At 48.7% G+C, this 19,774-nt stretch overlaps 1 protein-coding gene across 2 annotated transcripts in view; it reads left to right on the top strand.

Annotated features, from left to right (window-relative positions):
* CABLES1 (Cdk5 and Abl enzyme substrate 1) overlaps nucleotides 1-19,774 on the top strand; it is a 110,784-nt gene that overhangs the window by 77,824 nt on the left and 13,186 nt on the right. For both annotated transcript variants that reach the window (XM_028098323.2, XM_028098324.2), the window contains exons 5-7: nucleotides 10,952-11,048; nucleotides 12,270-12,426; nucleotides 13,471-13,574. In XM_028098323.2, the coding sequence (XP_027954124.1) occupies nucleotides 10,952-11,048; nucleotides 12,270-12,426; nucleotides 13,471-13,574 (358 nt within the window). The remainder of the gene's footprint in view (nucleotides 1-10,951; nucleotides 11,049-12,269; nucleotides 12,427-13,470; nucleotides 13,575-19,774) is intronic.

The raw sequence follows: 19,774 nt of genomic DNA, 5'->3' as shown, positions 1-19,774 counted from the left end.
ACAGCACTTCAAGAAATCATCTGTTAGATAAAACAAGATGCTTCTAATAACTGTCCTTCGTTCCTGCTCTTCCAGTTTAGGAACTCAGAGTCTTGCTGTGGCTCTGATGGGCACGGAGAGATGGAGTACAGGGTGGGATATGCTCAGACAACAGGATCCTCCCTGACTGTTGGGGGCAGGCAGTGGACTTAGGGTGGTCCACAGAATGTCCAGGAAAGAGAGAAAGCAGTATAGACACCCAGGAGCGAGCCCGTGGGAAGCAGTGCAGCTGGGACAAACGTGCGGCCACACTCTGGGCTTCTCCTGTGGAAACACTGCTGTGGATGTCTCCACCCCACAGCTCTGACCCCCGGCTCCACTCTGTGTTACTTCTACCTCCAGCCTCCACAGGAGGGCTTGGGCTCAGCAGAACGTAGGCCGCCTCCGGGCATCTGGGAAATGTAGTCTTTGGCCTTCCTGGGTACTGTGGGCCTGTCTGCCATCTCTGCTATAAGTGGCTCACTAGAGAATCCACCTGTGCCCACACTGAATCTGTGGAGGCCACCGAAGGACCCCAGGCCTTAACCCAGCATCAGTCCCAGGAGGGAACCCTCAGGATGTAAGGATCCCTTTACTCTGCCCCCCCCACCCCCGCAAACATGCTTCCCTGAAAGAGGAAACTCTTAGTGTTTTCAAACAGTCGTGTAGTTTGTAAAGAAATAGAGGGAAATGGCAGAAAGGAACAAAAACATAGACCTTGCATTTACCCAGATAAACACTCATTCCAGTGTTCATTCTTTCCCAAACTTCTAAATTTCCCGGTGGCTATCTTTTGGTCTCATCTTGAAGAACTTGCTCTTCCTTTACTATTTCTTTAGTACGGATCCATTGCTTCAAGTTTTATCGGAAAATGTCTTTGTTTCACTTTCATTTTGTTGTTTTTTTTTTTCAATTTTATTGAGAAGACAATGTTTAATCAGACTCCATACATCTCCAAATCCCAGGCGAAAGCAGCACCCCCAGCCCTGCAGCCTCCCAGCCTGGGCCCCGAAACTGGTGCTGCCAGCCCCCTCGGTTCTCACCAGTGCCACTGTGGGCTCCTGACCACAGCCCTCAGCCGGAACTAGTGTTGAGTTTAGGAAAATAGGACCAAAGTCAGATACGTGGGAGCCCTCGCACCCTGGATGCTTGTCATTTTTGCAACTCGAGGTTTATGACCCCTGCTGAAAGTCTCTTTTGTGGTTTTCTAGAGTAGTGAGCACAGAGACAGGGCCTTAGGCTCTGGCCTCAGTTCTTCTCTCAGACCCATCTTCTTCCCATGGCCTCTCTTGTTGGCCTTAGTAGGATACCCGGCTCCATGACAGGTTCTCCTTGCCTTTGGGGCATTTATACTTGGTGCAGAATTTGAAAGACTATTCTTGCCCCTCATCCCACTGGAGCTTCTTACTGATGGAACTCAGACCTCTCCTCCAGGGCCCTTTCTCAGGCCACCCTCATAGTCCCCCCTAACGCCCTGCCTCAAGGCCCTACTAAGAGGCCACTCGTGTTCCATGGTACCCTTAGGCTTGTCTGAGCACTTAACAAATACATTTTCATGTCTTTGTATTTGACCTTAACCCTCCTTGAGGGTGGATTGTCTTAGTTCTCAAGGCATCACTCACACCGCAGTGTGCCTAGTGACACTGTATTTGTTGAATGAATGATACAAATGGTATTTCTGAGGACTGTGTCTCTAGACTTTGGAGAATGGCTAATTTTATGACTATATCATTGCCCCCTAAAAATGATGGCCAGACTGTCTGCCTCAGCAGGAGCAGGTGCTCCCTGGGGTCCTCAGCCTGGCACCCCATCCCTGTGGGCATCTTGATAGAAATGGCAGCACTCGATGGGCAGTCAGAAGGAGGGGCCCGGAAGATGCCAACAAGGATGATCGGTCATGGACCTCTGCGCCCTGCTTTTCTGCAAATAACTGTCATGGCCACAGTGAAAGCTGCTAAGTCTGTGGTGACTAAAGGTGGGGTCAGGCTGAACCCAGATGCAGGTGCTAAGCCCCAACTAGGTTCCCTCGCCTGACCTACCCAGCCAGACGACTCCCCCATATGTTAGCCTCACCAACACAATGGATCACTTGTGCTGTGCTCCTTGAGTTGCTCACAAATATTAACACCCCGCATATTAAACCCAGGAATGCCAAGGGCCTTTTGCTGATGTCACACCTGGTCTGCCCAAGCCCCATCAGTTTCCTGGCTTTCAGCTGGCTGGCTTTTCCAGCCCTTGATCAACATGTGATTTTCCTTTTCATATATACTGCTTTTGCTTAAAGCAAGGGTCATCTTTGAGTTGACTTTTGCACAGTTAGAAGGGGTTGGTTTTCCCAGGCCCAGTACTACCCATGGGGCAGTGGGGAGCTTCATCTTGTCACTGGTGCCCTTTCCATGTTAGGTGAAGTGAGGCTCTGCCTTGGTCCTTCCCACCACCCACTGACACCTTCACACACTGGCGTGTTGTCTGGTCCTCGCTGTCTGGCCTTTTCTGGGGCCCAGCATGGCCATGTCTAATCAGGCACATGTGTTGGGAAGATGTTGGGATTTACTTGCATGCTTAGACTGAAGACTGGCTTACAGGCTGCGCTAACTCCTTTCAAGTAAATTGCAGTTGGGCCCGAGTCCCACTAATCATTAACAAGGGTGAGTTGTCATTCATAACACAGGCCTGTGGGCTGAGCTCAATGAGCAAAAACCACTTGCAAGGGTGTAGAAGCCCCTCCTGGACATGAGGGCATTGCCACTTCTCGGGGTATCCCCAGGCTAACTCCCTAAAGGATACATGACCCAGAAGATTCGCCACATGCTATTTCATGAGTTCAGTGGTAAGGAGCACACTTCAACTCCAAAGATAGATCTTTAGAGCTAGAAGGGACTTGGAGACTGTTCAGTCCTGTGGTTTTCAGACTTTTTTTTTTTTTTTTTCTGAAGAAATCATTCCTCCAATACAAGTTTACACAGAATGCCCATAAATAAAATAGCTAACCACAGTTATTCCAGAAAAGTGAGTGGGAATAAGAAGCCCACTCATTTCCACTCCATCCTTCATGGTCCCAGTAGGAAAACCACAGTCCTCCATCCCTGCCTTTGGTGCTGAGGGGCATCTGAAGCCAAGGAGCATAGGATGCGTGGGATAGAGCCGGCAGTCAGGCAGAATCCGCAGTCCCAGCAAATTAATTAGCTTTGCTGGTCCCAGGCCCACTCATCTGTAAAACTGGCTATGATGTCAGCCTTGGAGTTTTGACAGTATTAAATATGAAAGCTCTGAGCAGCCTGCCAGGCCGTACGTAGTAGGTACTCATTAAATGTTCACTTTGGTTCCATTTTTGTCGAGTCACAGAATTATTTCATTGTTCTTTTTAAGTCTGCCCCAACACAGCAAATCTCAGTCCGATTTTTGATGAGTTAGCCGGCCCTGTTTCTACAAACAACAAGGGATTCATCTTCAGATCTGCTTTTATCTGGTCTTTAAATTGTTTTCCTTAGTGGTACATGCTTATTTTTAAACATCTAGAATGTGTGTGAAAATGAAAGGAAGGTAAAATTTACTGAGCCCTTACCTCCTGAACAAAACCTTCATTAACATTTTGGCCTATTTCCTTCCAGTCTTTTTTTTTCTCTTATCCCCTACATGTGCTTGTATGGGATATGAGGAGCTGATTGTTTTGTTTTCATCTCTCTTGCTGGTGGGAAGAAGCTTTGCCAAATCCCACCTTTCAAAACAAGCTATTGGAAGCTGGTCACAGAAGAGGAACAGATGTTGCCCATCTCTTTCACTATAACTGTAACATCAAACCTTCTCATAGCTGTAAACACTCCTCTCAGATTAAGCTTGTAAATTATACTATTTTCTGGGAAGAGTCCCAGCCTTGAACCAGCTCCTCTTCTCTCAACCAGCAGTTTGCCAAGGCCCGACGGAGTCTTTTTGCCTTTTATCCACATGAGTCACTGCCTTCTCTTTTCTAGTGTGGATCTGTGGTTTGGCTTGGCAACCCTTTGCTTACAAAATAAATTGCAAGTAAGTTTCCCGACTCTCTTAAGTAGGCAGACCCCACTTGATTAACAGCTCTTAGTGTTAGAGCTAAGACCACTGTCCCCTCCTCTTGGGCCCTGGTCCTGTCCTCTGGGCTGCTGTGCTATCACCCTGGGGCCAGGAGCTGCCAAGCAATCTATGGGTTCAGAAGTAGAGAGAGGGGAGAAATTGTGAGACAGGAACAGCTTAGGAGTGAGGATCCTGGGGTCCTGAGAAGGAAAAGGAGGTCCAGAGAGGAAAGTGGAAATAATGCAAACTTGATCGCCTTTAAAATGTTGAAGGTTAGCCCCAAACCAGGAAACCATGAGAGAGACTCCACTTTTTCCTATTTCTTCACCCTCTTACATGCCTCTGAGCTGTTGCTCCTGAAACCAGAACTCTTGCTTTACTATGGGGCTAGTTTGGTGACATTATAGGCTAAAAGAGCACACTGTGGGCTGATCTCCATTTGCAACATCATTTCAGTGGGAAATGCGTTCTGAGTTCCAGAAGGCCAACTCAAAAGCTTTGGAACACAACCCACTGGTGAGTGAGAGACTGCAGGCATCGTACTGAGGGCTAGTCCCAGGACTGTCTGCATACGGGGACTGACACAAGCGCCCAGATGCACTTTATTTCCTGAAACTGACATCAGTAGGTATTTCTGTATATAGGGATCCAATCAGAAGGAAGTAGCAGTGAACCCAGTTAACTTCGGTTATGTAAAATAACCACGTCGGATGATTCCAGCTTGATGATGTGTGTGTGTAGGAACGGACCCATTCAGATAACCAGACCTGACTGAACGATAGTGACTGGGTTCGCTTACTGTGGATATGTGTGAGACCATGTGGTGAAGAACATGGCTTCGCAGCGCAGCACAAGGTACTTCTGGGGGCATGTTTTAACATAGCAGTGTCCAGGGTTGCCTGGGTGGCTCAGTCATTTGAGTGTCCGACTCTTGGTTTTGGGTCAGGTTGTGATCTCAGGGTCATCAGATCGAGCTCCAAATTGGCTCCACGCTGAGCGGGGAGACTGCTTGAGATCCTCTGCCTCTCCCTCTACGTCCCCTCCACCCCCCGCCCCAGCTCCCCTCTCACTCTCTCTCAAATAAATAAATCTTTTTTTTTAAGATTTTATTTGCTAGAGAGAGCACAAGCAGGGGGAGCAGCAGGCAGAGGGAGAAGCAGGCTCCCCGCTGAGCAGGGAGCCCAATGTGGGGCTCGATCCCAGGACCCTGAGATCATAACCTGAGCCAAAGGCAGACACTTAACCGACTGAGCCACCCAGGTGTCCCAATAAATAAATAAATCTTAAAAAAATAAAAGAGCAGTGCCCACGTGGTATTTGTTGATGTCCTTCTTAGCTTTTGGCATGGGGGGCATTTCAGATGAGGTCATTCTCTTGGGTCTGTTTCCTGAGTGTTGATTGTTTTGTGACATAGCTTCTGAGAGGGGGCCTGGAAGCCTAAGTGCCCCCTGCTATCCCCCTCTTCCTCCCTACCCACTTTCCCCCTGCACATCTCTTTTCGTTGTGGAAAATTACACATTCACAAATTGTGTTTCTTTCCTCACACCAGCCATATTCCCACACAGACAGATTCTGGAATGATCTGATGGATGAATCATGCCGTTATCCAGCTATTTATAAGAGCTGCCCTTAGACAAAGATTTTGGTGTAAGCTACATTAAGTCCCCTTCATTGTCTGCCAGTTAACCTTGAGGGGATGGCTTATCGATGGAGTGCTGAGTGTGAGGGGCAGGACTTGTAGACTAAAAGCCGCTTTGATTTCACTTTTTCCTGTCAGCCCTGGGCTTTGTCCCATTGACTCTGAACTGTGGTGGTGTAACGCTCTGCTCTGATACAAGTAAGCAGATCCAATCCAAGATGGCAGCTGTATTGTATCTGAAGAGGCGAGAAATAGGACTTCCTAAACTATGATAAATGCTTGTATCACTGAGTTCCAGTTGATGCATAATCTCTTAATTAAAACTAGCTCACAAGTGGTATTTCCTAATCAGCTTTCAAGCTTTGCTCTCTGCAGCAAATTTTTTTTTTCTGAAAGATCTGGAAAACCTAATATTTAACTGGCTTTTAAATTGTTTATGCATCAAAGTGTTCAAACTATTGTTGTCCCTTAACGAGCAAGTGCCCAGTGATGCTTCTGTTTGGCATTCCAAGGTCTCAAGTTTAGAGCACCATTAAATGATCACAAGTGGCAGTCAGGCCATCTTGGAGGCTGAAAGCCCTGGAAACTAGTTAATTGGATTACTCACACAGTTCCATCTACTTTCCAGGTGTTAAGGATTTAAATCATTTTTTATTAGGAGTAACATTGGTTCACTAATTATATGCTCCTTAAGGAAAAGGCCTTACCTTAAACTTCTTTTTTTCTTTTTTAAAGATTTTGTCAGAGAGAGAGAGAGAGAGAGAGAGAGCACGCACAAGCAGGGGAGGAGGGGCAGAGGGAGAGGCAGGCTCCCCGTGGAGCAGGGAGCCCCATTTGCAACATTGATCATGAGCAACATTGCAACATGATCCTGGGATCGTGACCTGAGCCAAAGGCAGACACTTAACCGACTGAGCCACCCAGGTGCCCCGAAACTTCTTGTTATTTAATAGGGAATCTTGTTTGATCAGTTCCATGCATTACGGCTCCTTGAGCATCAGAAAAGGTAATGAAAGATCATTTTGCCCGTTACACTGGATGAAATCAGGAGTGGCCGTAGTGTGGTTACAGTGACCTAGGTAATCCCCTTTGGGCACCAGGATATCTAGATTGGCCATGTGCTCTGACCAGATGATTCCACAACTGCAAAATCATGTGTATTTGCTCTTTGCCGTGGGAGCCGAAACTAAGACACGTCCAGGGGGTTTCCAACCACCAAGTCACAGGCTTTCGAGGAGAGCTACATTCAATGAACTGCAGGGCCATCCTCTGAAGAATAGGGTTTCGCTCCACAAAGAACCTCTATTTCTGCCCCTTGCTTAAGGGTATATGGCTGTCTCCCCAAATGCATTTTCATCTTCTGTTTTCACCACCTCCCGCATCTTCTGTAAGCCCCTACCCCGTACCCCCTTAAACCATCTCCCATCCATCCCCATCCCCACTGGCCAGACTTTGTAAGAAAACCTTTGTGCTGGGTTTTCAGAGTGTGTCTGTTGCTTACAGCCTTTGCAAAAGAAACTTGAATAGATGAGAAATGAGCTCTTGCAGCTAAGTAGGTCTGAGCTATAGTGTCCCCGGGCCTGCGGAAGAGAAGAAAACAGACCCTTGCATTGTCCATGGTTCCTGACCCCTGGTTCTGTTAGTGCATAGGTCCAAATGAGATCCTTCCGTAGGACCTGCCTAGCCATGTTTGTCTGTGAGTGCAAGCTACAGCATGTAAACCGTAATGCACACGGTTTTGGCCAGTATCCACATCTGGTATTTGAACTTGCCTCCATGCCATTTTTAGAAGGAGGTGGAACATAAATAAATTAATATTTGGACTCTACATGTATCTGGGAAAAATAATCTCCTAGGCTTTTCAAAGAAACTGGAAAGTCCGACTTCAGTCTGCTTTCAATTACAGCTGCAGCTCTGTGTTCCCCAGCTCTCTCCTGCTCCTGGAGGGTTAATGCCGGCTTTTGAGCCAAACCGATATTTCTTGTTTTCCTACACCATTTTAATGAGAATTCAGAATAATGATGTTAGAAAGAAAACATCAAGATTTTATCACTACTCCCCGGGGACTTCTGCTTAGTCCTTTTTCACTGGAGTTTTGATTTTTTTAAAGATTTTTTTTTAAGATTTTATTTATTTATCAGAGAGAGAGAGACAGGCAGGCAGAGGGAGAAGCAAGGAGCTCCTTGCTCAGCAAGGAGCCTAATGTGGAGCTCGATCCCAGGACCCTGGGATCATGACCTGAGCCAAAGGCAGACGCCTAACTGACTGAGCCACCCAGGCGTCCCTTCACTGGAGTTTTTAAAAGCTATTTTCTGAGTGAAGCAGCTGCACCATTCACAGTTCCCCTCAAAGGGGGGCGTCCGGGGCCATAGGTCTCTTGCTTGCTTTTCACTCACGGGTAAGTCCTATCTGTAGTAGTCCTACACCCTTTCTGTAAATCAGGTGGTGCCATGTGAAATCACTGTGCACATAGGTCAAAATGGGCAAATAACAGCATTTTCGTGTGGCTCGTGTTAATACCAGCCTTCAGCAGAGCACTTAGCTAAGGAACCAGCACTGATGAGACAGCAAAGAGCCAGGCTGCCTGGCTTCTTTAAGTAAATACTACATATCAGACATCGTGTATATCTGGACACAAACATGGAATGAGCCTCTGTCCCTGCCTGCAGCCAACTCTCCATTCAGGAGCACTCTTAAAATGGGCATATTTTAATATCCTTATTTCTTTGGGTTTCCTTACCTCATGAAGATGGGCCCTGCTTTTAAATTAGTTTCAGCCCTAAATAACATTTTCTGTCTGGCAAAATGGAAACAAGGAGACAGTTGTTTGGGAGTTGGGAATTTGAGGCACGTGCTTGCCAGGGTGCACTTCGGGCAAGGAGGACGTCGCGGAAGCGAGCCGGAGAGCCTTTCATGAAATGCAAGGCGCTGCGCTCTTTGTACCTGCTCCCCTTCCTGGGCTGCCATGGCTGTCCCCTTTCTTCTTGCCCTTCACGGCTACTTTTGCCTCGTTGCCTGGTTCAGGTTCTTGCTCTGTTGGCATTTCCCTTTGTGAGGGCCGGCAGCCTGGATGGCTCCCGCAGGAGGCAGGGCAGCAGGGTGGGTGGTCTCTGGCATGTGCCATCCCTGGATTCTGGTGGCCTTGCTGAGCCCCGCTCGGCTCCCCTCCTGCTTGCGTGGTCCTTCCAGCTGCACATTTAAGATCCATACCTGGAATGCAGGTCTCTTTTCACAGGGCATGTTTATAAAGTGACGTGATTTCAATCATCCTGGACCTCACAGCCCCCTGCAGAGGAGGCATATCCCGAAAGTACTCTCATTGCTCAGAATATGCTTGGAGCTCTGGATGGGTCTGCAACTTCTAGCAGTGTTTACAGCTCTATGAGTTACTGTTCTGCACCATCCCTAGGGGGTGAGCTTGATGCCTGGAATTACTTGAAGTCATTCACACTCATTTACAGTCCAGTCAGTAGGCAGGGCGGGGGGGGGAGCACTGATTCAAGTAATAGTGTTCAGAGCAAAAATATGTATAAATGCAAAGTTTGCAGACTGGATTGGGTTGGTTATTTGCTTTTTTTTGCGTGACTTTAGTGTTGATTCCCAGACGGGCTCCAGAAAGTTTTGAGCATAGCAATACCATGGCGTCCTAAGGAGACTACCTTTAAAAAATGCAGTACTTACTGGATGCAAATTTTGGCTATTCCCTTTTTTATTTTTAATATTTGAGAGTGAGAGCATGCACAAGCAGTGGGGAGGGGCAGAAGGAGAGGGACGAGCAGACTCCCCACTGAGCGCGAAGCCCACTCGGGGCTTGATCCCAGGACCCCGAGATCATGACCTGAGCTGAAAATCAGATGCCTAACCGACTGAGCCACCCAGGTGCCCCTTGGCTATTTCTTTTAAAACTGTCATTAATCACACTTCTGCATTAGAGGTAGGCTTACAGAGCCAGTGATCGCTCAACTAAATCAGAGAAGCCCTGTTTTCCTTCTCAGAAGGGGAGGTTCCTTGTCTCTTCCCTCACTCACCCGGCTCCCTCTCTTTTTCTTGAATTCTTTATCTTCGGCCTGGAGAGGCTTGCCTTTACATTTTGCTTGTTCTTGCTTAGGTTGTGGGAGCCAGCCCCTGAATGTGGTGCCTCTCTCCAGGCCACACAGCAAGAACACTGCCGAGCCTGAGATGACTTTTGACTAACAAGCACCACATCCTAGAGCCAGAAACTGGAAGACAGTCCTTCCCAAACATGGCTGCATTTTAGAATCCCCTGGCAAGTGTTTAAAACTGACACCCAGGTTGCACCCCATACCAACTGAAACAGAATGTCTGCGGGTGGGGTTCAGGCTGCGGTAGTTTGTCAGAGATCCCCAGGTGATTCTAATCAGCATCCAAGCCCGAGGACCACTGCAAGGAGGGGGATTATCCTTGACAATGTGAGCAGTTACACCTGAGCGTAACCACAGCCAGCTCAGTCTTGCGTCTCTCAGGCAACCTGAGGTGCTAGAAACAGCCCTGGCTGCAAAACCAGTCTCTACAGCCTACTATCCTGGTGACCTTGGCAAGCCACTTAGCCTCCTGTGGGCTTTTCTCTGTGAAATAAGATAATAATAGCAATACCTGTCTGATAGGCTCATGTTAAGGGATGGCAGAGATGATGCATAGAAGTCTTTGTAAATTGTGAAGTGCTGTGTAAATGCCTGATAATACTGGAGATTGTTCTTTTATAGAAAGATGATCGTGTTCCCGGTCCCCTGGCGAGGAGGCTGGGGTGACTGTGGTGGCATTAATCCCTTAATTACCAGCAGTACTCCTGGGAACAGTTTAGGACAAGAATTGATTTCTCTTGTCTAATAAAGGGGGCGGCCAGGAGAGGTGGTCTCTGCCAGCTTTAAAATGAAACCAGCAGCCAGAGCCTAAGAGAACCAACCATTGCCCCGTGATGCCCAGGGAATGCTCCCTGGCTTCCTGTTAGTGGACTGTGAGCTGAGGGGCCTTGTATAGAGGATCATCAGTTGTCCTTCGGCTTCTGAGCCTGCCTTTCATCTGCAGGGTTGCATTTCGTTTATATCAAAGTGGATGAAACAAGGTGGTGCTAACGGGCCCCCAGGAGGGTCAGAGGGATATCCTGTTGGCCAGGGCCTGCGTGCTCGTTTTCGTCAGTGTGATTGTGGTGTCTTGTGTAGTAAACATCGTCGTGGCTCTTTTGAGTACAAACCAAAGCATTTTTTTCCTTGGGCTTGTCCTCCCCAGGGACTTGAAGTTGGATGGAGGGAAGCAGTCCACAGGTGCTGTGAGCTTGAAAGAGATTATTGGCCTTGAAGGTGTGGAGCTGGGAGCTGACGGGAAGGTAAGGCTTCCTAGCTTCCAATCGGCAAGTCGCTGCCGACACCACCAGGGTCAGGACTTGGAAGCAGCGTGACAGACCACGACCCTTGCTTATGGTGGAGGAACCAGGTCTGGGGCCAGCCCGTCCCCTCTCCCCTAGCGTGCCCTCAGAAACCCACTGAGCCAGTGAGGAAATAGCAGCATAGTATTTCTCCCCCAGTGCTATTTATGATGGAATGCCGGATACTGACGAGTATCCCACACACCCATGCATGTTCTGGAATCGAGTGGTTTGAGCATGCATTAACCGATGGTGTCAGCAAGCTACATTCCCGCTATTAGAAAGTTTGTTTTGGGGGGGTGGGGGAGGGAGGCTTCCCACGGTCCTGAGAAGCTGAGTCTGTCAGCCTTAGTGAGCACCTAGCAGGAGAGCTGTTACATTCCTCCTTATCTGCAATCCAGTGAGCTGCTGGGTGGAAGTCTGAGGGGTGAAAGTTCAAAGATGAACTTGACCTTTTTGTGCTGGATCCAGGTAATCTTTGTAAACCCTTCAAAAGCCTGTTTATGGAGATGAAGCAAGTATTTGGGGAAGCCATCTCAGGGTAGCTTGCTTCCAGCTGAAGCTGCTGGGGCAGCTAGTGACCTCCCCACCTCCCCTCTGCCAGAACAGCTGGTCACCACTGTGCCCGGACGTCATCAGCCCTGAGCCCACGAGCAGGGGGTATATGGGCCGTGCTTCTCCAAGTAGGTGGAAAGAAAAACACTTGTTCTGTGTCCATTCCTGAAGGTTGAGTGTTCACGCAGGAATGAGGGAGGTGAGCGAGAGACAAGCATCAGAGATCACATCTGCCAACGGAACATGCAGAAGGCCACAGCCCTTTATCAGACACTCTTGGGGCCTGACGTGTTCTGGAATTCTGCACTTGGTGGGGTATAAAGCTCGTGTGGTGTTCAAAAAAAGAGAAAAAGCCAGTGCGGTATGTGCCTCGTGTATTACACAACATCCCAGTGCTTCTGGGATAGTTCTCAAACTACCATATGACACGAATATTCACACAAAGTGCAATAAATTAAAACTATACGTAGCCTCAAATTAGTTGAGTTTAGGTTTTGGCACAAATACCAAAACAAATTTCATCTCAGATCTCATTGGATTTTAGAAGTGCAGATGTAAGAATATGAATGCAAACCTATCATTGCCTGGGAGTAATCCATTTTGTCCGTTTTTGTCTTCTCCTTTTAGACTGTTTCTTACACCCAATTTCTGTTACCCACAAATGCCTTCGGAGCCCGGAGAAATACCATAGACTCCACCTCCTCCTTCTCCCAGTTCCGTAACCTGAGCCACCGCAGCCTCTCCATAGGACGCGCAAGCAGCACCCAGGGGAGCCTGGACACAGGTAACCTTGGGCAGGGCCAGGGCCGGGCAGCGCGTGGAGAAGGGTGCCTCGGTGCGCCGTGTGGGCTGGGTCTCCCTGTGTGCAGAGTGGAGGACGGGTGCCTCTGGACGGAGCATGAACCCATCCCACAGGCCACGTGACTTTGGGGCAAGCCCAGTTTCAGACCATACAAGTTCACAGCCAGGCCACAGGGGGGCCTCACCAATGAGATGTTTTAGCCACCAACTCCCAAGCTCCCGCAAGGACAAATGCCAAGGCCATCTGTAGCGTGCAGATAATGGCTGGACCGCCCTCTCCCCCCACTCAGCTCCTTATCTCACCGTGCTTCTTGCCGATATTTTCCCAGTGTTCCGATTGGGATCAGGTGTGAGAACTTTTTGTGATTCTCGTGGCCTGTGAGTGTGAAGGAGGGCTTGCTTGCTTCTAGCTTTGCCTCTACACACCTTTGTAAGACGCGAACAAGGGAGAAAACTCCAGAGAAACTCCAGGTGAAGGGGGAGTTCCTCAGGCCTGTCTGGGTGCTGAGTTCGGAAGCACCGTCCTTCGGTTCCCACCAGCTCTAGCCATTGACAGCTGTCTGCCCTGGCGCCGCTCTGATCTGTGGACGGACACGGTAGCCTGCCTGGAAGCCTTCACACCAGAAACATGCAGCTCACGTGGCAGGACTTGAGTTACTCGTTTGATCTGCAGGTTTAGCAAGTGCGCCTTCTTGGTGCCCCATTTTGTAACCCGAGTGCTCGCTTTATCTTTCATGCTCTGTGAGGTTTTGTGCTCTCCCAGGTCCGGGGGAGTGATACATAGTTTTCTAAAGTGGAAAAACTGTCAGAACGTTAAGTATTTTGTGACCCCCCCCCCTCGTGCAGGGGATACCCTTCACTGGCATGTAGGGATGTTTCCTGAGGGGCAGAGTGTGCATTGTGACTCTGGGCTCAACGACCTGAGGCCGGCCTTGCTTCAGTCTAACTTTAGTCTTGGCGTTCGCCCTCCTGCTTCTGCTTCAGGGAGTCCGGGGCCCCTATTGATTATTTTGTGTGTGATCCTCAGGTAGCGACCTGGGAGACTTTATGGACTATGACCCAAATCTCCTGGATGACCCCCAGTGGCCTTGTGGCAAGCACAAACGAGTTCTGATCTTTCCTTCGTACATGGTGAGTAGTGCTGGAGAGACAGTCTGCTCACCCCCTCAGCCTCACCCCTGCTGCCCCCTCAGGCATGCTCACCCTAATAGGCGGCTGCTCTCTGGCATCAGGGGGCTGGTTCAAACACTGCGCGGCCTGGGAAGCTTCTGGGGGACTCCCCAGTGTAGGTTGCTCACAGAAGGCCCAGCATAGGCTGGTCCTGGGTTCTTCTGGTCACCTGGCCTGCATACACCACTTTGGTCAGGGACCCTCACCTCTGGGGGGACACACCTGAGCTCCTACATCTGTAGACCCTGCTAGGGGAGGGCCAGGCCCCACAGGTTCAGCTCTGTTTGGAGTTCCCTGGTGACTGTAGGCCTCCACGTGCACTCCAGGCAAACAGTGGGCACTGGGCTCCAGATGACAGAATTCTCTGTCAAGAGAATTCTTGAGAGAGCGAAGGTAGGCCACTCTGGGCGTTAAATGCAAAACCTTTACTTGCCGTTTTTGCTTCATGGACTCTTCCTGTTTTCCCTTTGTGTAATTTTGGTTTCTGCTTTTGGCTGACCACCATTTCCCACCACTTGGTCTGCCGTTTCTCCAGATGCCTGTGGGGCCTGTCTGGGTCCTGTGTACTTTCTTGGGGCAGACTTGCCCCAACTCAGCGGCAGGCGGATCCTGGGCAGCTGTGGGAGAAGGGGAGAGCTGGGCTTGTGGGAAAGCTGCCAGGCCAGGTCTGCCGCACATAGCATCAGGTAGGACAGCACCAATCCAGAACGCTCCCACCACCTCCCTGACAGGCCCCAAGGGGGCGGGCGCAGCTCACAACATCCCGCTCCAGTTCCCTTGCTCCTCCACAGCCCCTGCCGTTCTCAGCAGCCCCAGCCTTGGGAATGAGCAAACGGTCCTTTTTCTCTTCTGGGCTCTTGTGTCTGCAGAGGCCAGAGTGGGACCCCGTTTACTCAGAGGGCCCCTGAACACTCACTCTGAGCTGAGAGGTCTCAGCACTGGGGTTCCACCCTCCAGCCTCGCTTTCTTCCCTGAACATTTGGCAAGTAGCTGCCATCAGAGAGACACCAGGCAGAACTCAGGTCCTTCGCAGTTGCTTCCAGCAAAAATCCTATTCTAATACACTATGCTGAGTCAGCATGAATTGCCAAAGGCATTGAGTTTAAAATTGCCCCTGCTTCTCACTCCCCCAACCTTATTTCCCAGCTCCTAACACAAAAAGCAGAACCAGAGCCATGTATGTTTTTTTCCCCCCACTCCGAGACCTGTTAAGATTAGTTGTTACTTTTACAGCGCCAGGCCATATTCATGTAAGCTAGCACATAATAAGTGTTTAATAAATGGCTAGAATCACCGCCCTCATGTGAAGGAGGAAGCAACTGAAACGTCATGACTTGTGTAAGAATAGGATTCTTTATGTTGTTCATTGCTTTACTTAACTAAGTAATGGTCAGGAAACTGTGGCTTGGGGAGTCAGTGAGGCTGTCACAGTTGACAGGAAGTGGGGGCTGAGGCTGGTGCTCTTCTCACTTGGCCTGGGCCTCCCACATCCCTCAGCAGTCAGTGGCAGAACGGCCGACCTCAGGGGAGGACGTGAGAATGACTGGGCCAACAGTTTAACAGATTTTTAAGTAAGCAAGAGAATAAGAGGGGGCACTATTTTTGACCGACTGGGGTGTGGCAGGGAGCTCTTCTCTGGGCTGGGTTATGTCTGGCGATGACATGGGCCTCTCCTGTAGGCCTGGTGGCAGTCTGGTGCCAGATCTTATTTATTTTTTTCTTTAAGTGATTTCACTGTGAGCCTCAAGGTTCTGGGCCGCAGCTACATGCACGTGCCTGTGCACACAGGCCATTTTCCTCCTTGGGCAGTGTGCTAGATGACTTGCGAAGTCAGCATATATGTCCTCTCCTCTGTGTTTTATGTTCCTTACTGGCTCATTTTTCATTTTCCCAGCTTGCATCTGCAGCCCCTGCTTCCTGTAATAGTATGTGTTTTAGAGAATGAAATGGCTCGTGAACTGCATTTTCTGGTCAGTTCCATAAGATGTACATCTCCTCTTCTGGCCGCAGAGATTTGTACTTTGATCAGATATGGGACAGCCACTTTTCAGCATTCTCCTCTGTCACTGCCATGCATGTCTTGTATTACAGAGAGCCTCAGACTGGCTCCCAGGAGACTTCTCTAGGAGCAGGCAGGGATTATGGGGCTGTTTCACATGCAAACTTGCACAAGTATGCATGGGGGTTTTGGTTTTGGTTGGTTTGCTTGAAGATACAGAATTTGTCCACTAAGCCAGTACTGACTGAGGCCCTACTGTGTGCCAGGCCAGATGCTTCCTTATATAGTGGAGAACAAACTGGCCACAATCCCCATTTTCCTCAGCCTTACAGCAGGTGGGGAAGTCAGACGGTGAGCAAGCAGACAAGTCACTGCGGTCATGAGGAGGGTGAAGAAAAGTGGTAGGAGATGATGGGGGTGGGGTGGGGGGGTGAAGGTGGGAGGTCTACCTCCAGGAAGGTTCCCCTGAAGAAATGGCATTGAAGGTGAGTGTGAGGGGTAAGAAGGAGCAGCCATTCCAGGCCTTGGTGGGAAAGGCCCATGTGCAAGACCCTGTCTTGTCAAGGGGGGGGTGAAAGAGGAAGAGTGTATCAAGTCAGTATTTTTAACAATGACAGTCACTGTCCTTCCCTCTACACACGTGCACCCACATGCATACACACACACACAAGTGGAGAAGGCAAGCCCAGAGAATGATGATCCTGACAGATTTTCCATACTTACTCGACCCCAGGCACACGGAGCTGTGCTTGTAATAGGCACTGACTACCAGGGTAAACAGAGCTACACGGTTACTTGACCCAGGCTGTTGAAAACCTTCTTTGAGGGTCTGGGGCCCATCTTGGCCTGTGGGTGGGTGGGAGGCACTCTGCCTAGACAAACTCACCCAGCTTAGAGGAACCCTCATCATTGGCAGGGCACTCCCTGCAGGTGGATGTCAGACCTGTGCGAAGCCTGTGAGGCCCCGACTCCTCTGTCCCCTCCCCCAGGTCTTCCTGTCAGTGGCCTTTGCTGGAAGGCTGGGCAAGGGTGCGGCCAGGTGCCAGGCTGACTGTATACGCAGCACTGCCCACCGCCCTTCATATTGGCCCTCGAGGCCTGTGGGGTCCTAGTGCCTAAGCCTATGCCTGCCTCCCTTAGGTCGCCAGCGCAGTTCAGGGGAGGCCAGCCCAGTGGAGGCCTCAAGCCTGAGAACCAGGGGCTGTTCTGAGAACCAGGGGCTGTGGCATTTCAGGGTTTGAGATGTTCATGCGGCCTCTGCAGAATCAAGCAACCCAGAAAGTGATGCGCTAAACCTTTCGCCCCATTGCATCCCCCAGCCACCATTTACTTGTTTTCTCTTTTCATGTTAAGTTGTAATTTATGTATGATCAAACGCACACATTTTAAGTGTATAGTTCCATGAATTTTGTCACCTCTGCTTCAATCAAGATAGAACATTTCTTTCCGCATGGAAAGTTCCCTCCTGTCCATACTGTTCTGACTGTGTCACCATAAACTAGTTATTCTAGCGCTTTATATAAGTGGAATCATATACTATGTGCTTTTTATTTTTTATTTTTTTTGGTCCTTCTTCCTTCATAGAATAGGTGAGATTCTCTCATGTTGCACATATCAGTAGTTTGGGTTTTTTTAAATTGCCGAGTAGGGTTCCCTTGTAAGGACATACCCCAATTTATTTATCTCCACTCCTATTGATGGACATTTGGGTGGTTTCCTGGGTAGGGATACCATGAATATTGCTGCCATGGGCATTCTTACACAAATGTTGCATGGACAAATATTTTCATTTCTCCTGGGTAAATACCCAGGAGCGGGCTTTTGGGTCCTAGTGTAGCTGATGTTAACCTGCCAGGATGTGGTTGGATGTGTATTTTCATTCATGTGTGTTCTAAGTACGAGATAAAAAGGCCACTCGTGGCCACAGTTTCCATGCCTTCAAAAGTGGGAGAGTTCCAGAGGCAGACATTTCCCTGAGGCCTAGAAGGAAGCCTGTCATGTACAAAGTTTGTGGCAGCCGTTTATAGAGCTGGCCTTGCATTCAGAGTGACACTGGTTTTTAACTTTCACCTGTGTAAGTCACTCCCACGATTAGCCGCTGTGGAAGGGCAAAGGGGAAACTTTGAAGTAAAAAAAAAAAAAACTCGTGGGGCAAGTCTAGAAACCGAAGTCGCAGCTGCCCCTGTGGTTTTGGCCCTGAAGCTTCTAGACGGTGACCACAGAGTAGGAAAGTATGTTGAGCCTCCTGGCTACATGCAGGTTCTTATAGGGCCTTAGCTTAATAATGGTGTTTCTCAGTGTGGTGAGGGTGGGCTCGAGGCCTCGAGTGAGAACCGGGTGCTTCCTGCTCTGTGCGCCGCCTGCCTTGTAATTAAAGTTTTGCCAGAAAGTGGTTGTTTATCATTAGAACCTGGCAGCTGAAGTCAGTAGTGGTTTTGTTTTTTCTTCCTTTTCTGGGTGTGGTGAGCAATTAAGAGGAGAAAGTAAGCAAAAGAGCTGACTGAGATAATGCCAACAAAGTTAACATTATTTGAATGTGTATCTGGTTCCTTTTCCTGTCTCAGGAAGAAATCCCTCTCAAACTGTTTTGACATCAGAAGGAAAACCGACTAATAACCTTTATGATATCTGTAGGTATATAAATCTCGAGAGGACATCTCTTGGATTGATCTTCTTGATAAAGTGCCTATTCACTACTCCTAGAAAAACTCCTCCTTCCTACCCCCAGACCTCCCCAGTGTTGTGGGAATATGTCTTAGAACTTTTTCGGCACAGTATGAGATGGCTGAGCGGTGGGAAATTTAAGACTCAATAAAAGGAAGGCAAAGTCAACTTTCTGTGTGGCAGGCAGTTGGGCTCTGGTTTTCCTCACCGTATTTCTTTTCCACTGAAAGCCATCTTGATGACATAGGTACTTACCTGTCTGCAGGGTGGGCTTACAGAGAAGCTAAAGCAGCTTGAGCCCCAGGGGATCGTCCCTTGTAAGGCTCCTTCCAGGGCCCTCAGGTTTCAAGGTGCTTGAAGCTCATTCAGTTTAGGCAAAGTAATAAGTCATTACAATAACACCATTGCTAGGCCTCTCCTGAGACTTGGAAGGGCTTTAGAGCTTCCCCAGCTCTACGGTAAATCTGCCAGGCACCTGCATAGGAGCTGAGCAGTGGGATCTCAGGCCCACCAGCTTTTGGTGCACGTGTTAAAATAAAATGCCTTCTTAAATGCCCTATTGCATTGTGGTGGGTTTGTTTTCTGGCTTTAGGGTTTTTTTGGGTTGTGTGTATGTGACAGCTTTATTGGATATAATTCACATAGCATACAGTTGACTTTATTTTAAAGTGTATAGGGGCGCTTTGGCTGGCTCAGTTGGTGGAGCATGCTACTCTTGGTCCAGGGGTTGAGTTCAAGCCCCACATTAGGCATAGCGCCCACTAAAAATAGAAAATAAGTGTATAATTAAGTGGTTTTTAGAACATTCACAAAGTTGTGCAGCCATCACCATAATTAATTTCAGGACGTTTTCATCATCCCCAGAAGAAGCTCCTGTACCCTTGGCCCTCCACCCCTAAGCCCTCGGCAACCACGAATCTTCCTGTCTCTGTAGACTTGCCTGTTCTGGACACTTCATAAAAATGGAATCATACACTGTGTGGTCTTTTGTGTCTGGCTTTTACTTAGATAATGTTTTCAGGGTTCATCCATGTTGTAGTGTGTATCAATATTGTGGTTTTCTTCTCATCTTTTCTTAAGAATACAAAATGAAATATTAGCTTTACATTTTACGCAAGATGCTGTAGCATCTGCTTCCTTTCTATGTGTTGTCTCAGATTTTCAGTGACCATTTTGTGGTCTTAACATGGTACCCCGTGCACAGTTCATCAGCTCCTGCTCTGAGGCAACCAATTAAGAAGCATGTATTTAGAAGTGCATCCAAATAGTGTGTGTGTGTGTGTGTGTGTGTGTGTGAGTGAACTCAGGGCCACACCCACCCAGAGTCCTCTCAAGTGAGTGAAGACACTATTCTAGAAGTTTCTGTAGTACCACATAAGTATTTGACAAATACCTGAAACTGTGGGCCTGCTTTGCACCTCCTGGTAAATCCACACTAGCAGTGTAAACCTGAAGCAAAAGCAGTTTTTCCTGTGTTTCTCTCCTTGATTTGCGAACG

This window comes from Eumetopias jubatus, unplaced genomic scaffold (assembly GCF_037043125.1).
Source record: "Eumetopias jubatus isolate StellerSeaLion01/CBP00866 unplaced genomic scaffold, mEumJub1_p1.0 scaffold_16, whole genome shotgun sequence".
In the NCBI taxonomy this organism is placed as follows: Eukaryota; Metazoa; Chordata; class Mammalia; order Carnivora; family Otariidae; genus Eumetopias; species Eumetopias jubatus.
Note: the sequence above shows the minus strand (reverse complement) of the source record. Positions and strands in the feature narration are given on the sequence as shown.